The sequence below is a fragment of the Triticum aestivum genome, chromosome 5D (genome assembly GCF_018294505.1).
Source record: "Triticum aestivum cultivar Chinese Spring chromosome 5D, IWGSC CS RefSeq v2.1, whole genome shotgun sequence".
Classification (NCBI taxonomy): Eukaryota; Viridiplantae; Streptophyta; class Magnoliopsida; order Poales; family Poaceae; genus Triticum; species Triticum aestivum.
Window position 1 is genome coordinate 352837083 of NC_057808.1, and position 18949 is coordinate 352856031.

Consider the following 18949-nt stretch of genomic DNA (forward strand, 5'->3'; position numbering starts at 1 on the left):
ACAGTTTTTTGAAGTCGTGAAAGTATATGAATGTTCGCGAACATTTTTTCCATATTCGCGAATGACGCGGACATTTTTAAAGTCATGAACATTTTTTCCATATTCACAAACATTTTTTTAGAGTCGTGAAGGTATATGAATGTACGTGAACATTTTTTCTATATTCGCGAATGACGCAATCATTTTTCTAAAGTTTATGAATTTGAATTTATTTGCGTATTTCCGTCACCGCGGTTACCTTGCGGGCCTGGTCCAACGTGTCATGGGTCAACGGCGCCAGCTAGCCAATCAGGAGGGGTCAGACAAATTTTGAATCTAAATGACACACTTACTGCACTTCGATGATCTAGATGGCGATTTTCATAGTTTGAGGATCTATAAGACACCTCTAAAATAGTTCAGGGACCTACAATGCACTTCACTCATTCTTTTTTTTGAGATCGAAGAGGGATTTCTCTTGTACTTTCTTATGGCTTCCTAAAGCTGACAAGTGGGACCGGATGGATTCTTAAATTGTTGGAGGCATCCTCTAAGGTTAGAGGCGATGCTAGCCATTTTTGTTAGAGGCAACTCATGCAATATATAGAGGCTGCCTCTAAGAGGAGAGAGAGAAGGCTTACAGGCAGCAAAAGGCATACATTGTGGATGCCCTCATGGGAGACTTGCCGCACAGGTCAAGTCATGTTCGTTTTGAAACCAATAAGAGATACTATACATATAATCATCATCCGTACCCACAAACTCATAGAGAAATTATCTTCATCCGTACGTCACATGATCTTCACTATTTATACAGTTCCTCAACCGTTTTGTTGCCGCCGGATGATCGCCATACCATATTAGTAAGTGGGTGGAGTAATCAGGTATTGTGGCCGGTTTGACGGGTGGGAATGGAACCATGCAGGCAGGGACGGTGTCGAAAGCGGGGAACCGAGTGGAAGAATCTCAGGGGACAGTGAACTGCTGGGCACTGAAAGAAGTGTGAAGGGAAGAGCCCCCACTAGAGATAAAATTTGAAAACCTCCGTAGGCAAACACTGTGGCAGCAGCTCAGCTATGGCACTAGTAGTCCAAAACAACACGCACAAACACACCCGCAGCAGTGCAGCACGGCTCCCCCTCTCCCTCTCTCTCTCTCCGAGCCTGCATCATGTCGATGTCTCAGGGGGTGAAATGATGAAACGACTCTGTAGAGGGGGTAGTAAATGGCGGGCATGGAAGCAGATGCGGACGCCCGCGTGGGTTTCAGCGCCACCATGGCCTGGTCTAGCTCCCCTTGTCTGTCTTGGGCCGGCTAGCTAGATCATCATCATCAAGTAGCCTCTGGTGTCTCTGCACCATCTCGTAGCACTGAAAGCTATGCAGAAAGTCACATTACTGCTCCCGCCTGCATGAATGCACCAGCTCCAGCTCCAGCTGCAGAGGGAGAGAGAAAGAGAGACACCCTGACCAAGACGTGAACGGTACAATTCAGGCAGCAGCCTACCTAGCTACTACTAGCTAGCTAAACCTACGTACATGTCTGCGGAAGCGGAAGCGGAAGCGAGTCGTGTTGCCTGTGGCTTGTGATGCATGCCAATGCAGCAGAAGCTAAGCTATAAAGCTAAGAAAGGCTATATGGCGCGAAGCCATGGACGGAGGGAGGCATGCAGCGCAGCCGGATCGAAGAAATTTCGGCGCGCGCGTGCCAGAGGGTGCGTGCATGGAGGCTAGCGCGCGCGTGCGTGCGTGCGTACGTAGCCGCGAATGCTGCATGTGGAGAGGCATACCGCGAATGTACGCACGCGCCCTGTGCATGCACAGTAGTGCCTCGGCGTGCATACATTACATTAATTTAGGCGCATGCTATGCACGTCGTGTGAAGCTCAGACACTGCCACACTGAGCTGATATTTGATTGGCGCTCGTCCATCTCCAGCAAGTATATATGCAGCAGAGGTAAGAAAATGGAGTGCGTGAACTGGGAGCAGCAATATAACAATGGGCCGGATAAACAACTTTGTTTTCAGCAAATATATAACGGGCATGGGCTTTAGCTCCCGTGCGGTGCGGGTTTCATCTTGGCGTCAGGTCAGGTCGCCACCGATGATGGATGGACGGGTGAATGGATCGGTAGTTGTACCGCATCAGATACCGCAATGAATTCGGGGCTCGTGGGGTGGGCAGCGGCAGCGCATTGGTTTCAGGGCAGGGGCCTTTCGATGGCTTGTCTCTACTCTATGTCGCCTGTACGCAAGTCCTCGGCTTTTGGACGTGCGTGCCAGGATCAAAGCCATAGCCATTGATGGGTGGCCACTGCATGTCACAAATTCTGAATGTGTCTGCCTGCTCTCTCTCTCTCTCTCTCTCTGTAGTACTACTGTACTGTACTGCACCGCACTGCACTGCTGCAATCAAAGCCAAGGACGGGCCAAGTGCGTGCATCTCGACCGCCCGTTACATGCCACTAGCCGTTCGTCATCCCAGCGTCGCTCGGTTGCCGCGGACTGTGATGCCCCCGCCGCGAATCCTCAGCTCAGCAAGGCGGCCGGCCGCCGGGGAGGGCGGCGGAGCAGAGCGCGCAGCTGTCTACTTTTTTCGAGCTGTGCAGCTGGCTCCATGGCGTGGGAGGAAGAGGAGAAACCCTAGACGACGACTCTGACCAAGAGGTGAAGCACGGCACGGTGAAGCCCTGATAACCACGGAGCTGGTGGCGGCGACGAGGCCGGCCTGGTGAAGGAATGCGTGTGCGTTCGTACTCCATGTTGTTTGTTGGGCACACTATGATGGGGGTTAGAAAGGACTGCTAATACAGGTAAGCGCTGCCCTCTTGCAAACAGAAACTTGAATGTTCTTAAGTTCTGGATAGGACCGTACGTGCATGCGTGAGGTCCCTTGGGTACATACAGTACTACTATGTCAATTTACTGGCGACCATTTACTTCTCCTGTCGGTCCTTTCGGTTTTGTCTGTCACTCTGTATTCCGGTCAACAGCAGCAAAATCATGAACGCGCATGTGTGATGGGGCTGGAGTTGCACAGAGCTTCAGTGGGGCTACGGTGATTAGTGGCACGGGCTCCATCATCGATCCGAGGTTACCGGGTACGGTACGTTGCATCCCGGAGCTCGCGTGTTGCACATTGATTTGTGCCTTTGTGGACATGGTAGTGCTCAGCCTGTCAAAGGCCGCATGCCTAGCTAGTGTTGTGTTTGTTAGCTGACTCTTTCCTGTTTTCCTCTCGTCCCTGGCGGCTGGAACCCTAGCCGCCGCCAGGGGAGGCCGATCTTCCAACGCCGCTTTCCGGCGGCTCCCCTTCGCCGGCGACCTCGGTCGTCGTGGTGAGGGGGTCGCCGGATCCACGCGTGTGGATCGCTTTTACTTTCTCGTAGTCTAGGTTTTTAAATTGTTCATCGGCTTTGCTTCGGCGGCGACAATGACAATATTGAATAAAGATTTTTCGGATCCTTCCCTGACGAGGCCATCGGTTCTATGGTTGGGGATGGATTTGGAAACCAGTCTGTTCAAGTAAGGATGGCGTGGCGGCAACGGCATCCTCGTGGTGGACCTGTGTCCTCGGGCTCCGTCGTTGCGACGGCGTTTGCTCCAGCGTCGGCGCGGAGCTTGGGAGGTAGTCCAGGAGCAGATACAGATTGTGGTCTACATCGACGACATCTGGAAGACGGAGCATGTGCTGGGCTCGTGGTTCGTGGATGGCAGATATGGTTTCCTCCTTCGGCGTTTTACTCGTGGTGGGGTGCCAGATCTGAAGTTCGATGGCGTGTCTGGGGTGTTGCCCCGGTCTGATCCGTTCAACGGTAAGAGCTTCACTTTTGGTGAGCCACCTTGGAGGTCCGCAAAGCTGCATATCAGCGATGGAGCCGCGTCGAGCTCGGGTGAGGAGGTGATTCGTCATTCTTTTCTTCGGGGGCTGCTGTGGTGGTGCCGGAGGCAGGTGACGGGCGTTGGTGTCAAGCTCACAAATATTCTACTATTTTTTCGGTTTTGTCATGTCGGTCTTTACGTGACTTATACTTTATTCTTTATGATATGAATGAGACACGTATTACCATGAAAAATAACTGTCAAAGGCCTCCGAATGTTTTGCATTGCTACACAACCGGTCAGTAACGAGTCTGTTCCTCGGTAGTGACTTCTTGATTTTTAACTTTGGATGAACACATTTTTTTAGAGGAATTCGGGTGAGTCCGGTGTCGTGAGTGTGAGCGTGGTCGCGAGTTGTAAGTTTCTGGTTTTCTAAGAGAGAAAACATACTCTGAAATCTTAACCATGGTTGGTTAAAAAACGTGAAGTCGCCTGCAGACCTGGGCGGAGGCATTCATTTGATTTGCTTCCTTTGTTGTGCACATCACCTGGGGCTAAAAGCCCTGTATTAGAGCATCTCTAGCAAATCTTATAAACCGGAATGGCCATGTTTACGGGACGGATACTATTTTACCGGTCCGAATAGATTCCGTATATTCGACCGTTCCGGATTTTTTCTTTTACGAGATCCTGGATACACCGGCCCATTTTCTCTATATCTACGGGATTTGAGCCTTTTTTTACAGGACCTGTAAAACATAGAAACGGTTGATGCGAGGAAGTTTCAGCTCCCGCGCCTTCCATCCTTGCCCAGCCCCCACGGTCAGAGCTCGATTCCGTCCATCCCCGCCGTCAGTTCGCCCCCGCATGCAGCCCGTCACGGCGTTCGACAAGGCGCGGGCAAAGCTCGACGCCCTCCGCCGGCGTACGTGCAGCCCGTAACGGCGTTCGACAAGGCGCGAGCGAAGCTCGCCGCCCTCCGCCGCCGTGCGTGCAGCCCGTCAAGGCGTCCGACGAGGCGCGAGCGGAGCTCGACGCCCTCCACCGCATCGTAAAACATGGAAAAACGTTTTGCAGTATCATGTAAACCGATTTTTACGGGACGAGGGTATACAGGATCTGCTAGAGATGCTCTTAGCTCTCTTTTTTTAGGGAAGCTTTCTTTTTCTCTCTTTGTACAACCTAACTTCCATGAATATCTCCACACATGATAAAAGACTACCCTGACAAGCAATAAAAAATTATACAGTTGGGACCTACTCTTGTCTTACAAAAATTAATAAACCCTCACAAAGAATAAACATCCCGGTCTTAAAGGTACTCATAGAAGTAGGATGTGTATGCATGCATTCATAGCGGTGAGAATATATGCATGCATATGAGCTCCTACATACATTTATGTACTATATATTTTTTAGAAACCTTGTAGTAAAAAAAAACCTGCATCCATAATCCAACGTCAAATTGGACCAAATTCCAAATTCTTGTATAGCATTACTAATCCGCAACGCCTATATCTCGCATTGAGACAGAACGATCTCTCGTGTCGAATGCTATAGTAACGGGCCAGCCCAATAGCGGACATGACAACTAAAAGAAATAGGGAGAGAAAGTAAAGAGAGCGACACACTTAGGATGATTCGAACCCTGGTCTCCTGGAGGATCATGAGGCGGCTAGCTACTGCGCCAGATGTCATGTTGCTGATTAAATAGTAGGTGTTTTTTCGGGGTTTTTTTGTTTTCTGTATTACTTTCTCGGTTTTCACTCGCTTTCCTTTTTTCCTTTTTCTTCGGTTTTGTTTCTTTGTTTCTTGTTTTTCATCGGTTTTTCTTTTCTTTTTTCGTCTTCTTTGTTTTTTGCGTGGTTTTCTTATTTCTTCTCCATTTTTTGATTTCTTTTCACTTTTATTTTGAGTTTTCTTTATTTCTTTTGGTTTCATTCTACATTTTCATTATATGTTAGCAACATTTTTCTAAGATATGTCTGACATTTTTTCAATATAAATTTAATATTTTTCTAATACATGGTCAATGTTTTTAATACACATTTTTAAAATAAATGCTTGATTCACATTTTTCAAATACAAGATTAATACTTTTTCATTACATTGTCAACATTTTTCCCATACACACTTTTAAATTTTTTCATATTTTGAATAACCTTTTTCAAATATAAGACTAATATTTCTAATACATGGTCAACATTTTTTTCTATGCACATTTAACATATTTTCAAATCCTTGATTCATTTTCTAAATGCAATATTGACATTTGTGGAACATATTGCCAACATTTTTCCTATATACATTCAACATTTACCAAATGCTTGATTAAGATTTTTCAATAGCTGTTCAACATTTTTTCAAATGCTTGATTAACATTTTTTGTATACATGATCAACATTTTCTAATACATGGTCAACATTTTTGCTATACACATTTAACATTTTTCAAATTCTTGATCAACATTTTACAAAATACTTGTTCAACATTTTTCCAAATGCTTGATTAACATTTTATATACATGATCAAGAAATCATGATTTTTCTAATACATGGTCAATATTTTTCCTTTACATATTTAACATTTTTTAAATTATTTTTCTAACATTTTCAAATACTTGTCAACATTTTTTCAAATGCTTTGACTAATATTTTTATATACATGATCAAAAGATTTCATAATTTTCTTAATAAATGGTCAACATTTTTTGTATACACATTCAACATTTGTCAAATGCATGATTAACATTTATGTATAGTATATTTTTGTTATATATACGTTTATAATATTTGAAAGTGTAAACAAAAGTAAAAAGTGGAATAAAATATGAAATAAAAACATGAAAGAAAAGGAAACGAGACAGTGTACTACCGCGAACTAGGCCGGCCCATATGTTCGCGCGCTTCAGCGAGTTGGAAGCCTCGACTCGCTGAAGGCGAGACATAGGCGCTCCCTTAGTAATGAAATCACTAGTTAAGGAGCATTCTTTGCAAAGGTCACTCCCACCTCTTTAGGTTGCGACAAGTGTCGCACTATATGTACGCCACTCTTCGCAACCTGAGAATTTTCCTTTTTTCCATAGATTCGTATTCAAAACGTTTTATCTCTCAAACCGTACATCCAAATCTCGAACCGTTTTCATCATTGGATTCCTTGCTCCGAGATCTTCAGGTTTCGACGAACTTTTTTTAACGAAAAAATCGGACGAAAACCCCGAATCGGGAGCACATTTTTTTACTTTCCGAAAGGCACGGCTGTGCCCCTCGTGTAAGCAAATCCGTGCATCCACAAGGAGTAAATCCGTGCCTCTCGTGGTGGAAAAAAAACGTGTTTTCACCTTTTTGCGGCCGTGCCTCTCGCGTAAGTAAATCCGTTCCTCCACGAGAAGTAAATCCGCGCCTCTCGTGGAAGGAAAAGAAAAAGGAAATGTGTGTGTTTTTTCATTTCGCGAAAGCAAATCCGTGCCTCACGTCGTAGGAAAGAAAACACATTTTTTGTTTTTTGTTAGAGGCACGTCTGTGCCACTCGCGGAAGCAAATCTGTGCCTTCACGAGAAGTAAATTTGTGCCTCTTACGGAAGAAAAAAAAAAAAACATATATTTTTCGCATCAAATTTTTCGTCCAAAACCTAAGAAATGCCGGGGAAAAACTGAAAAACCCAACAAAATCATCTAAAATCTGAAAAGTGCGTGCAAAAGAATATAGAAAAACAAAATTCGAAGGAAGCTCTCAGAATGCGACACGTGGTGGTGCTGAGAGCGTGCTAAATAACGCTCTCTCAACCCACTCCAAATAACCGAGGCTTCTGAAGGAGCGCTGTTTGATTAGTTGCTTCCCTCTACGGCCTCCCGAGACTGTGAAAGCGGGCCGCCGTGACACTATAACGGGCCGTCTATCCATCCCAGCGCTTTGGTTCGTTCCCAGCACACGGCCCAGTAACAGCAGGGCGGCCGGACCACCCACACCGCCGTCTCTCTACGCCCACACGACGCCGGAGAACCTCGCAGCGCCGAACCGGAAAAGGACCGTGCGAGCGCCGCCTGGCTCGGTGGCGTTCATCTCCGGGAGGCGAGAGCGCGTGCAGCGCGCAGCGGCGGAGGCTTTTCTCATCCCCCACCGCAGCTCCTGGAACCCCAACCCTCTCTTCCGCCCAAACTCCACGCGTCGAGAAATTCGGGGAGGATGTCCGGATTGGCCGCGAGCGCGCTGCCTCTCGCCGCAGGTCCCAACTGCCCGCCGCGCCTACTGACGCCATGTCCGTGCTTATCTCCTTTTCCCAGCCAGATCCTCACTTTCCGCCCGCGGTTTCCTTCGTTACCAGGCCCGTCTCCGCTTCCGTGGTGCAGACCCACTCGACCCAGCGGCCTAACGAGGCCTCCACTACTCAAGGTCGTAATTTCAATGGCGCCAGAATCATATTCCCTTGTTCTATTCTTCTTCACTATGCTAGTGATATATATACATGGTTTGCGCTTACAGGTTGCCGAGCTGCAACCATGTCTTCCTGGCCGATTCGCTTCGGCCAGACGGCTGAAATTTGGGGCTGCGTCGGGCAATGGGCGTCAGGGACTTCGCGCCAGCCAATATCGGTTTGATGATGATGAGCCGCTGTGGCTTGCGGTGGTTAGAGAATTCGCTGTGTAAGTGCAGATCTTGCCGACTTGCTCCCCCCTGTTTGTGCTGTTCGACGATGAGATGAATTAGAATTGCCCTCTGTTATCAGGAGTGTGAGGAACTTGGTGGTTTTCTTGGCTGAGCAGCCAAGGCAATTGAAGCACCTCGAATGGCCGGCCTTCCGGAATACGGTATGGCACTTGCATTTACAGTTTATTTCTTAGGTCGGTTTTATTCAGGTTCTGTTTTCATATGTTCTTATCAGTGCAATCTATTCCCTTGTGGCCCTACCAGCTCACCAGTTAAGGAATGTGAACCTGTGAGGATATGTTGAGTTTGCTGTAAGGACACATGATTTAGAGTGATGCGGTAGGTTGGTTTTAAGATTGCAGTGTGCATAGTTCATTCTTGACAAGATTGCGTAGATAAACTCTAAACCTTATAGCTTGAACCAACAGGAGTCAAAATGTATTTATGTTCAGTAAAGTAGTACTAAATTATGCCCTTATCATGATTCCTTTCATTTTGTCCAATGTCCGTTCTCTATGATTCTTCTAGACTTCTAGTATCATATGCATGCATCCTATTCCTAGATGCTAAAGTAGCTCGTTGCTGTTATGTATTTTAGTTGTTGGTCAGTTTGTTAGCACACCATATTATTTGATGTCTTGCTGCTTTTCAGCCGTTAAGATTTTTAAGTTGCTACACCATTCATGCCATGGCTACTTTGGAAACTGTTCTATGTTTATTTAAATCATTGTCATTGGCAGTTGAGGACGGCAGCACTTACTCTCATACTCGTTGTGGTGTTCATTGTTGCCTTGTCTTCCATTGATGCTGCCCTTTCATACATTTTGTCCTGGCTACTTCGGAAATCTGCGTAGTTTACTGGTATGCTACTTGTCCCTTTTTTTACAACTTCCTAGTCCAATGTGCATTTAGCCTCAGAATGCATATCCTGCATTGTTCCTCATATAAAGGATGTAATTATTTTTGGGATATGTCGGAATGCTATTATCAACTGACAACATGCTCCTCCCTCGAGTCCCTTCATGCTATTAAATTGAGAGAGTAATAGCAAATGTGAATGCCTAATGCTGTATTAATTTGTAAGGACCACATCGGTCAATGAACTGGGCGATACCATCTGTCATGCTGTCGAGTTGGCTGGCAGTTATTCATTGATCAGCATGTATATGTTTATTATAAAACTCTTATTTAGCAGAGCAAGATAGAAACAGCACAACAGCAGCAATTCAATCTCTTGTTGTTGCTTGTACCATGCAGACCTGGCAAATTATGAAGGAGTAGATGATGCTATACAGGAGGTGGGAAGGTGGTTAATGTCCCAGTATACCATGTTATCCTGAGTGTTGAGAGAATCGAAAGGAATGCTCTGCAACTGGTCTGTTTTTCGCGAATGTATAATGTATTTATGCAGTTGCTTACTATGGTAGTTAAATGCTAATTATTTCTATTTGGTTGAGAAAGGAAAGAAGACAGAGTTACTCATTTGCCCCTAATTCTGTAATTCAAACTCTTATCTAGTTGTCGTCAGTTCTTGTTGAATGTGCTCCACCAGTGAGAATCTCAACTTGTTACGTTAAGAACTGTTTTCTTTTTCTTGTAAATGTATCGGTCCATATTCTGAGATCTGAATAAATTTGCATTTCTTAGATGCTGAAATGTAACTGAGATGTGTACTGAGGCAATCACAGCTTTTTCTTTCTCATGCACCTGCCAATTTGTATTAGAAGAACTGATTGCACCCTGATCCATTGTTTTTTTCAGAAAAATTGCCCTGATTCGTCATATGCTTAAAGTGCACAGGGCACCAATATAAAATGTTTGGCTGCAGGCAAGCATCTATCTGGCAGTTATCGGCGCCATGGATCTGAATTTGGACTTTCTGTCTCATGGATATGAAACTACATAACCATTTCCTCTATACAGTTCCATAGTGGATGCAGATCTTTGGAGAAATGAGGAGACGAAGATGGAGGAGATCGAGTTTTGCCAGTGACGAAGCGCTCAGGTCCTCACCAGAGCGAGCAGCTGGCATTCATCTTCCTCCAGGTTATCTCTCATGATCACATATTTTGTTGCATCATATCAACTGGGGTTGCCCTGAAATCTGAATCACAGGCTGCACCATGCGGTTCATGTTTATAATAGCGATAAAAATGCACTTCTCGATTGACACAACTCATGGGATGGGACCACACATGACACAGAATCTGATGCACTGTGATGATTATTCATAGTTCTCATCTAATCAGTTTGCTTCCGTCATGTCGTCTGACAGAGCATATTCTTTAATGTCTGTATTCACAAGCACCATTCAGTTATATACATCCAAGCGGAATTGAGAAGCATGGGATGGTGGGAGGGAGAAGCACAAATGCATTTTATGGCATGGACTCTTCCTTTTCTGCTCATAAAATAAGGGTACTGAAATCCACATGCATATTGCACAAGAGAAAGAACTAGAAACTACTGCAGAAGTATGATATGTTACATCCGTACATATACTTCAGACTATTTCTGCAAGGTTGCAACACACAAGCCAGTCACATAAATTATGACATTTGATATGGTACAAGTGATTACCCCTATACCACTCACTACATCTTTCACCTAATCGTCTAAAAGAGCCATCAGCTCGAAACATCAATTTCAAACCCGAAACCAAGTCAACCAACCCAGTGCTTACTAGTCAACAATACTAGCTATAGCTAAATACATGGCATCAGTAATGTACACACAAATGCAAAAACTTCATAGCACACTGGTCCATTTACAATGCTAAGTACTTGCCAATTGACCCAATAGATTGACCTGCCAAAATAATTAACATAACACATTGTTTAACCATCATCGGTAACAAATATGCTTGAAGATTGTTGTTAGAAAAAATGCATGAAGAGATTGAGATGGTACCAGGAAATTATCCCATAGAAGGGGATTCTGGTTCAGAGCCACTAATTGATGTAAATGTCGATAGTGAATCATCGCCGAAGTTCAGTTGTGATATGGATAGCCGCCTTGAATCACCAAAGTATCTATTATAGCGACTAGTATATGATCTGGGTGTCGAAAGCTCAGGGGTGGCACTGCCTAGGGATGATCGGCGAGGTGTTGGGGTCATTAGTCCATTACTGCTTCCATTTGAACGGTACCCATTTGTCTTTCTGGTTAAGCTGCTCGCTCTCTTTGGGCTTGGTTTGGAGCCAAAAATCGCTTCTTTCTCTGCAAGTAGGATGCTCTCCAATTTCTTCTGATCCTGCAAATAAAGAAAGTGATGTTCAGACCAGAATATGCCATATTATTTTTCAGCCAATAATGGTGATTTGGTAAACAATCACTAACCCGGTATCGCCGTTTTTCCTCTTCCTTTTGTTTTCTGTTAAGTCTGTACTCTTCTAGAACAGATACTAGTCGTCCCTGTCAAATCATATATACGAGTCAATTAATTAAAGAAACAAATGATAAATGCTTACCCTACTGATCAGATTGTAGACATACCCCATCATATAAGAATGGCTTATTTCTTGCATTTTCCCAAGCAAAGGTACGGTTTATCAGGTTGTCCATCATAGCTGAGAAAGATATGGGTCACTCATTGAACTAAACTGAAATACACGATAGTCTCCAGCATCAAAACCTACCTGGAATTTTAGTGACCAAAATCCGTGCCTTTTCCGCCCTTCTAAGGTTTACATGAGCACCCCTTCCAGAACTATACCTCTTCGAGTCCTGCAAAAGAGCTTTGGTGTCATTTTTCATGATTTAGGGAACCACAGAATTATCTAGAAAAGGCATGCGGGGGCAGGTTAGTCTGTGCAACAAGTGCACATGCTATGCTCAGAATTTGAGCATTGTAATTCCAAAGCAAATGGGCTTAAAACTACCTGGTTATATTCTTCAAGCCAAGCCTCTTCATCACAGGCAGCAATCCATTTATTTATCCTGTCCATAATATCTTTTCGACTTAGTGACTCTTCTTTTGCTTTCACTATTTGTGACTCGATATTCGCCAGGAGCTCAGAAGGGTCAATAGTACCTGAATGGAACAGGGGCAAGAGAGTCACAATTGTAAGAAAACAACCACTGGTCAAGATAGTACTTGAGCAAGATGCATAAAGTACAACCAGAATCAATCAGAGCGTTAGTTTGCTCAGGGGCTGTGCTGAGATCAGGTTCTATGTGTGCATTCTTGCATATATCTTCTAATTCGGCCCTTCTTTTCGTGACGATTTCTTTCAATCTTTTGGTTTTAAGTTCTGTTAACCTCTCAACCTCAGCTTCCATCTGCGTAAGAAATCAGCACCGAAATTGAAAAATGATTAAGATAAGCAACAAACAGCGTACTAAAGAAAAAAACAAAGGCGAGCTGGTAAAACCTTCTCGATTGTTTCCTGGGAAAGAACACCAGCGGATGTGATTCCCTCTTCTGGTGATATGAGAATGCTGATTACTTTGCTGAATTGTCTCTTCTCCACTTCAGAAGAGTCCATTAACTTCCAGAGGTGACATAATGACTCCATTGTGTCTCTCATCTATAGGTAATCGATTGCTTGAGAATGTATTACACAGAACTCATATAACAAAACACTGAGAAGAAAGGAACCTTGACAGTACCTTATCGATTCTAGATTTTCTCTCTGCTTTAAGATTTGATATTGTGCTAGCAAGGCCTTCCAGTGTGCTATTGCTGATGTTTCTGGACTGCTCAACACCATTCTGATGTAGACTGGGATGAATTCCGTTTACGGTCTTTGCGAAATCAATTCCAAGGACTCCACATAAAGAATGCACTTCATTTACGTATTTCAGAACTTTGTGAAGTCTATCTGACTGAAAATATTGCAAACAAGAAAACATTTCCAGTCAAGACTCAATCCTAAAGCAACTTAAATTAGATGACCAGCAGCCCTAGACAGTTGATACACATTACATTGCAGTGGCGAGCTTATCAAATAAATCATCTTATCACTTTATAGAAACTATATACCCCAAAGTCTAGGAAGGCTTTTTTTGTTCTGAGTTGAACCATTTCTGAATACTCACGCATTCCTTAGCAGCTGCCAGTTCTATTTATTCACAAGTACTGCAAGAAACAAAATATTCTAAAAGGCAACTGAAGGTTTCAGATTAGCTAGCTTATTCATGATGGTTTACCTTATCTTTCTGAAGAGTACTAAGTTGCGCTTGGTAGCTATTAAGCTTCCTTGTCGACAAATCATGTTCATCAGCAGCTGGACTGTTTACATGATCACCTTTGTCATTATGCTCACTTAACTCAGAGCGTATCTTCTCAATCTGTGATCGAATATCGTAGTACTGCTTGATCCTTTCTTCTTTCTTGCATTTCAGATCGTCGAGTACAGGGGTGACGGCAGCGAGTTGTTCTTTGAGCGACACGTAGCCCTTGTCTTTCTGCTCAAGCGATCATAAATTAACAAAAGCATCCTAGTAAAAAGACTAAAGTAAGCTGGTGTTGCCTAGAGATTTACTATAAGCCAGTAGCTACTTTGACAACAAAAAAAGGCAATCCACAACTTGAATCATGCATGTTACCAACAGCAGCCAGATTCCATCAGCTCAAGGGAACCCAGCAACCACTCAGGAAGCCAACAGACAACCAACCCAATTAGTGCGTCATCATCATCATCATGATTAGTATGCATACCTTGAGATACAGCTTGTGCTCCCCTAGAGTAGCCATTAGCAATGCAACCTCGGCTTCCTTGGTGGCCACAGACTGGTGCAGCTGGACCCTGGTCCGATTGGCATCGTCCACCTTCCTGCGGTACACCTCCAAGCACTCCCTCTCTATCTCTGACAAGACCTTGCTCTTCTCACCCTCGCTTTCCCCTACCTCTGCCCAGATTTGCTGAGTGCCAGAAACAACAGGGCATGCATGAGTAATGGCGCTTCAACCTTATATGCATGGTCAAATAAATGCAAGGCTAAGGCAACAGAGGTAATCAATCAAGAATGCATTCTGATTGTTACAATTGCCTGATTCATGTGCTCCCCTGGGCATCTTAATAAGTGTTCAAGATATTTTATTTACAGTAAAAGCCATAACGAAATGATGGCATTAAAGGTGAAAAACAGAGTATTAGTTGACAAAAAAATGATTAATTTGTCCCACCTCAACTGCCTGGCGCACTACTAAGCCGAATAGAATCAAGGAAATGCTTTTTTGAGGTGGTGAAGAACCAGAAAGGTGACAAAGAGAGAAGCTTCCACCATAAAGCCACACTGCCCTGAGGCATGCAGTTCACCTGCCGCGCAGCTCACCACCAAGAAAAAAGAAGACAACAACTACTTGCTACACAAGGAATACTCGCTCACGCTGTTACGCAATACTCGAATAAAAAGTTGTTACTTTTCCGCAGCCCTGTGTAACCCCACGAATACTCAACCCTCGTTCCATGTCAGAGTAAAACAAAATAACACCCGATTCTCTAGTCTCAAATCATAGAGGACACTCAAACACAGTGTAGTTCCAACAATGATTTTTTTCACCTAGTACTGGAAGAGATGGAAGCCGAACTTTTTCTTGTGAAATGAAGCATGCGAATTGGGTTAACACAGGCGCAGACAGCGAGAACAAGTTCACCGAGAGAAGATGGGGGAAAAAAGAAGGCGGGAAAAAGCTAGTATGATGCAAAATTTGTTTCCAGAGAACAGAGCTCTACTTCACTCAATACTACTAGCAGTGGCACGAAGCAAAGGTGAGCAGCAGGTACCTGAAGCTCTCTGAGCAACGCGCCACAGCCGGTGCCCTCCATGCCCACCATGGAAGCAGAGGACACCACCACAGGAGCAGCTCGGAGGAGAGAGGAGACGAGGAGGCGAAGGGAAGGCGAGGAAAGGCCGGTAGCAAAGCCTCAGGCTCTTATCCACCCCTAGGCCGGCCGGCCACGGTCCAGCTACGCCGCCCTGAGCAGCTAGCTAGGCCATTAGCCAAAGCGGCGCCTGAGCTTTTTGTTTAGCCTCGTCTCGTCTCCTCTCCTGTCCTCTCCTTGGGATTAGGAAAAGAAGAAGAGTAGAAAAAGCACGCGCACCGAATGCCAGCAGCCCTTTGGGATCAAAGGAAGCTAAGCTCTTTTCCTGGCGAGCTTAGAAGCCAGGCTAGGTTATGTCTGCCTCCCCTTGTGTTGATCGAAGCGATGGGAAGGGAAAGGAAGAAGCGAAGCGGACTGTGTTTTTGCCAGCTGCTTATAGGAAGGTTGTTTGTGTTGGGAGGTTGGGAGTGAGCAGAGGCCAGCGGAGGGAAGAGGCCATGGAGGGTGGCCTTTGTCTTTCCTTTTATTTAATGGTGTGTGGCTGCGCACGTAAGATTCCCTCGGAATTTCGTTCAAGCTGAAATGATTTGAGTCTAGCTGGTGCCAAATACTTTCATGCAGAGAACCAACAAAAGGTTGTTGCTGCACCGTACCCCGCCAAATTGTCACAGGCAATCGCCATATACTAGGATAATACTCCCTCCGTCCGGAAATACTTGTCATCAAAATGAATAAAAAGAGATGTATCTAGACGTATTTTAGTTTTAGATACATTCGTTTTTGTCCATTTTAATGACAAGTATTTTCGGACGGAGGGAGTAGATGGTCACTTTTAACCGAGTGAGGTGGTTCCGGCCGGGACATCATGCCATGGCTGTACTGGCAGTACCAGCAGGGTACTGCAGCTCGATCTCCCCTACACTTGTCGTGAGCTTGCCAAGGAGGCCATGAAGTGGCAAGGGAAGCTCACCGAATCCACCTGACCGTCCTGCCCACAGCCACAGGGTACCTGAACTGGAACATACAGCCTCGCGCCATTAACTGCATGCTTGCGCCCTCTTTTATTTATGTCGCGACGGGATCATGCGATGCTTGCTGCTCTTCGTCCGAATGATCAAGCCCGGACCGATTCTTGCCATCTTTGGGGCGTGCAAAGCGGCCGGTCCGAAAAGAAGGTCTCCACGATCCTCCCCCGGCCTAACAAAAGGTACGTCGAGCCAACCAACTAGTACACCGATCCGCACGTTCGATCAGGGTAGGAGAGAAGAGGTTCACTGTTTCATCCCGCAAAGTTCCCGCGGAGTAGCGGATCGTCGAGCCGGCCATTGTCGGGCTTGGAACACGTAGCAACTCACGTAATGCAGCTTGTTCTGTAGAGGGTAGACTGTAATTCACAATATGCAGCTTATTCTGAACTTGGAACGAGTTACGTACTACACTTATACCCCGGTTAACCCACGGACAAACCGAGGTCACTATCGTACTCCGGGTTGGGTTGTTGAACCATGTGGAGTCAAAACCCTTCCTAATTAATCACCGGGACTGTGTTTCATTCGGCGTGCTGAGGTCAAACACGCTCATCGTCCTCAAACCACGCATGCATCTCGCTTGATTAGGCCTGGATCGTTGGCGTATCTGCAGCCTTTTGCGGGAGCTCGCTAGCTTGTGCGTGCCTGATTAATTAGGTGCGGCTAGTTAATCAGCCGTGCGGTCTGCGTCGTAGTAAATGATTGGGACCGGCCAAGGAATTGATTAGACATTGTCAAGCGATGAGAGCAAGGGACGCTGAAGTGGACGCCCGACCGAACTCCACAGTGACCCCAGAGCTTGCCTTCATCGCGCTGTGTCATGGCCTCGTCCTCTGCTGCATCTGCATGCCCGTATTGCGATACGTGCTGCTGACGTGCATATTATGTTATCCTATCTTCTTCTTTTTTATAAATAAACATGCAGATCGGCGCATCATACTGTCGGGGTTTCCTCTCTACCTTTCAGTATGTAGTCCTAGTAGTACTGTAGTAGTACATTCTTTTAGCTGAAGCAGAGCTATACCCACCGTTGATTTGTGCTCTTATCAAATTATCTATCTGAAACCATCCAGAGGGCTGGTGAGGCGCCAAAGCACATCCAAATATCCAAGTAGAGGTAGGCTTCGTGCTCCAGATGGGTCCCTGCGGCTCGACTGTGAGTGAGCTAATCTCCACTGACAGTAAAGCGGAATGCGCTAAATGAGCTCAAATTAGTCAATTAGGACGGCATAATTAAAGGCCGGACATATGCTAATTTGGAGCCAACAACAAGATGCCCTCCCTACGTCGCCTATAGCCCGCGCGAATTCAGGGGGGGAGCCGACCGTGATCTGAACTAAAGAACGGTGTCTCATGCCCCCAGCCGTCCTGGGTGACATGTCACTGCACGCACTTTGTGAACTGTGGCTCTGTCTGCCTGAGCTTATCTGCGAGGAAATCATTGGCTTCATGCCTGCCGTAATCATCCGTGGATCAAGTTTGCACACGAGTGGGTGGCGAATGATTACTACCTCATCGTGCCAGTCCATGGACCATACTGCGAAGACTTATCATCAACACGTACTACATACCTCTGATCAGCGGAGATAATACTATATGGGATTCTCCTGTACTGTACTGAAGTGCAGCTGCCAGCTCGTACCGGCGCTGCATATTCATAGCCGTACCAGCTAATCTTCGACGAGGCTGGACGTAAGAAGATCATCATTACCACTAGTTTTTTGGGGGTTTCCGGTGAATGATTGAGATGGAGGGCTGTTGGTGCATGGCCGCTTTGGACGGGACGTATGATTCGCTAATATCCATACAGTTTGATCGCCTGATCTGAGCCACGTAGCCGGTGCTTAATTTTGCTGCTGCTCTCTCCGCTCTCCACCATGTAACGCATGTCGTTTTAACCGTCGGCGTGTTTCAGATGCGGAAAAGAAATTAAAAAAAAAAAGGTACATGGAGGAATCAAGGACAAAGGCACAGCGACAGACATGAACCCTCACATCCGGATAGATTACCGGCGGAGCTCGCGTCGACTAGTCCCGGGCTTCATTTTCGTCCTCTTCCCGAAGCGCGCAAGTTGCACCTTGCACGCAGCAGCGAGCCGATGGAACAATACAACGCAAGTTGTACCTGCACGCAGCAGCGAGCCGATCAAAATGGTCCTAGTAGGGGCGTCGATTCTTATATAGTCTTATTGGAACAGTGAGGTTAGAGTTTTTTTTGTTGTGCATACGGTATGGCTAGAGCTTGTGCCAGGCGGTTCAAGATTTGATAAAAGGTTTCAACGACGACGATTGCATCTCCACCTCCAGGGCGTTGTTCCTCGAGGGTACGTGTACAAAGACTTCTTGAATGTCATCGATAAAGTCAGGCCGGCTTCAATTAGGAAGTTGCGACCACAATGTGCCAGCGGTTGTAGTGGTTGTTCGATGGTTTGTTTTAATCATGTTTCGGTTGCTTCGTACTCCACTTGTGAAGAATTTTTATAATGGACCCCCTTAGCTGGTGAACATTTGCCAGGAGGGGCGGCATTTGGGAATGATTTTGCTGATGGTTTTTAAAGGAATTTTGCAATTTTAGTTGTGAGGGATGGCAGGTTTTTCAGAGAGACATGACAATTTCTGCCACAGAAGCCAATTTTTTGCTTCAAACTGTTACCGTTTGATCTCACCTCAGAACTAAAATTCCATCGAAAGGGGTCCGTTTGCCG

The 18949-nt window shown here is 45.5% G+C and overlaps 2 protein-coding genes across 4 annotated transcripts; one reads left to right on the plus strand and one right to left on the minus strand.

Annotated features, from left to right (window-relative positions):
* Positions 1-7703: 7703 nt before the first annotated feature.
* LOC123121701 (uncharacterized) lies at positions 7704-10093 on the plus strand. 3 transcript variants are annotated; one of them, XM_044541720.1, is made up of 6 exons: positions 7706-8025; positions 8125-8192; positions 8283-8443; positions 8527-8608; positions 9188-9308; positions 9705-10093. In XM_044541720.1, the coding sequence occupies exons 1-5, from the start codon at positions 7986-7988 to the stop codon at positions 9299-9301; spliced, it is 465 nt and encodes a 154-aa protein (XP_044397655.1). In that variant the 5' UTR covers positions 7706-7985; the 3' UTR covers positions 9302-9308; positions 9705-10093. The 3 variants fall into 3 exon arrangements, with proteins under 3 accessions (XP_044397654.1, XP_044397655.1, XP_044397653.1); XM_044541719.1 differs by having other exon boundaries at positions 7704-8192; positions 9302-9308; XM_044541718.1 differs by having other exon boundaries at positions 7706-8192.
* Positions 10094-10922: 829 nt separating this feature from the next.
* LOC123121700 (65-kDa microtubule-associated protein 6) lies at positions 10923-15710 on the minus strand. Its single transcript, XM_044541717.1, has 12 exons — positions 15179-15710; positions 14110-14313; positions 13599-13856; positions 13059-13274; positions 12821-12976; positions 12569-12728; positions 12329-12480; positions 12086-12173; positions 11943-12016; positions 11787-11861; positions 11358-11700; positions 10923-11255 (listed from the first exon to the last, which is right to left on the minus strand). The coding sequence occupies exons 1-11, from the start codon at positions 15227-15229 to the stop codon at positions 11365-11367; spliced, it is 1770 nt and encodes a 589-aa protein (XP_044397652.1). The 5' UTR covers positions 15230-15710; the 3' UTR covers positions 10923-11255; positions 11358-11364.
* Positions 15711-18949: the final 3239 nt, after the last annotated feature.

Coding starts and splice junctions, on each gene's coding strand:
- LOC123121701 (XM_044541718.1), top strand. CDS start 7,986: ATGTCCGGATTGGCCGCGAGCGCGCTGCCTCTCGCCGCAGGTCCCAAC. Junction 8,193..8,282: donor CGAGGCCTCCACTACTCAAG/GTCGTAATTTCA, acceptor TTGCGCTTACAG/GTTGCCGAGCTGCAACCATG. Junction 8,444..8,526: donor GTGGTTAGAGAATTCGCTGT/GTAAGTGCAGAT, acceptor CTCTGTTATCAG/GAGTGTGAGGAACTTGGTGG.
- LOC123121700 (XM_044541717.1), bottom strand. CDS start 15,229: ATGGTGGGCATGGAGGGCACCGGCTGTGGCGCGTTGCTCAGAGAGCTT. Junction 12,481..12,568: donor TAACGCTCTGATTGATTCTG/GTTGTACTTTAT, acceptor TGTTCCATTCAG/GTACTATTGACCCTTCTGAG. Junction 11,862..11,942: donor AGCCATTCTTATATGATGGG/GTATGTCTACAA, acceptor ATGATTTGACAG/GGACGACTAGTATCTGTTCT.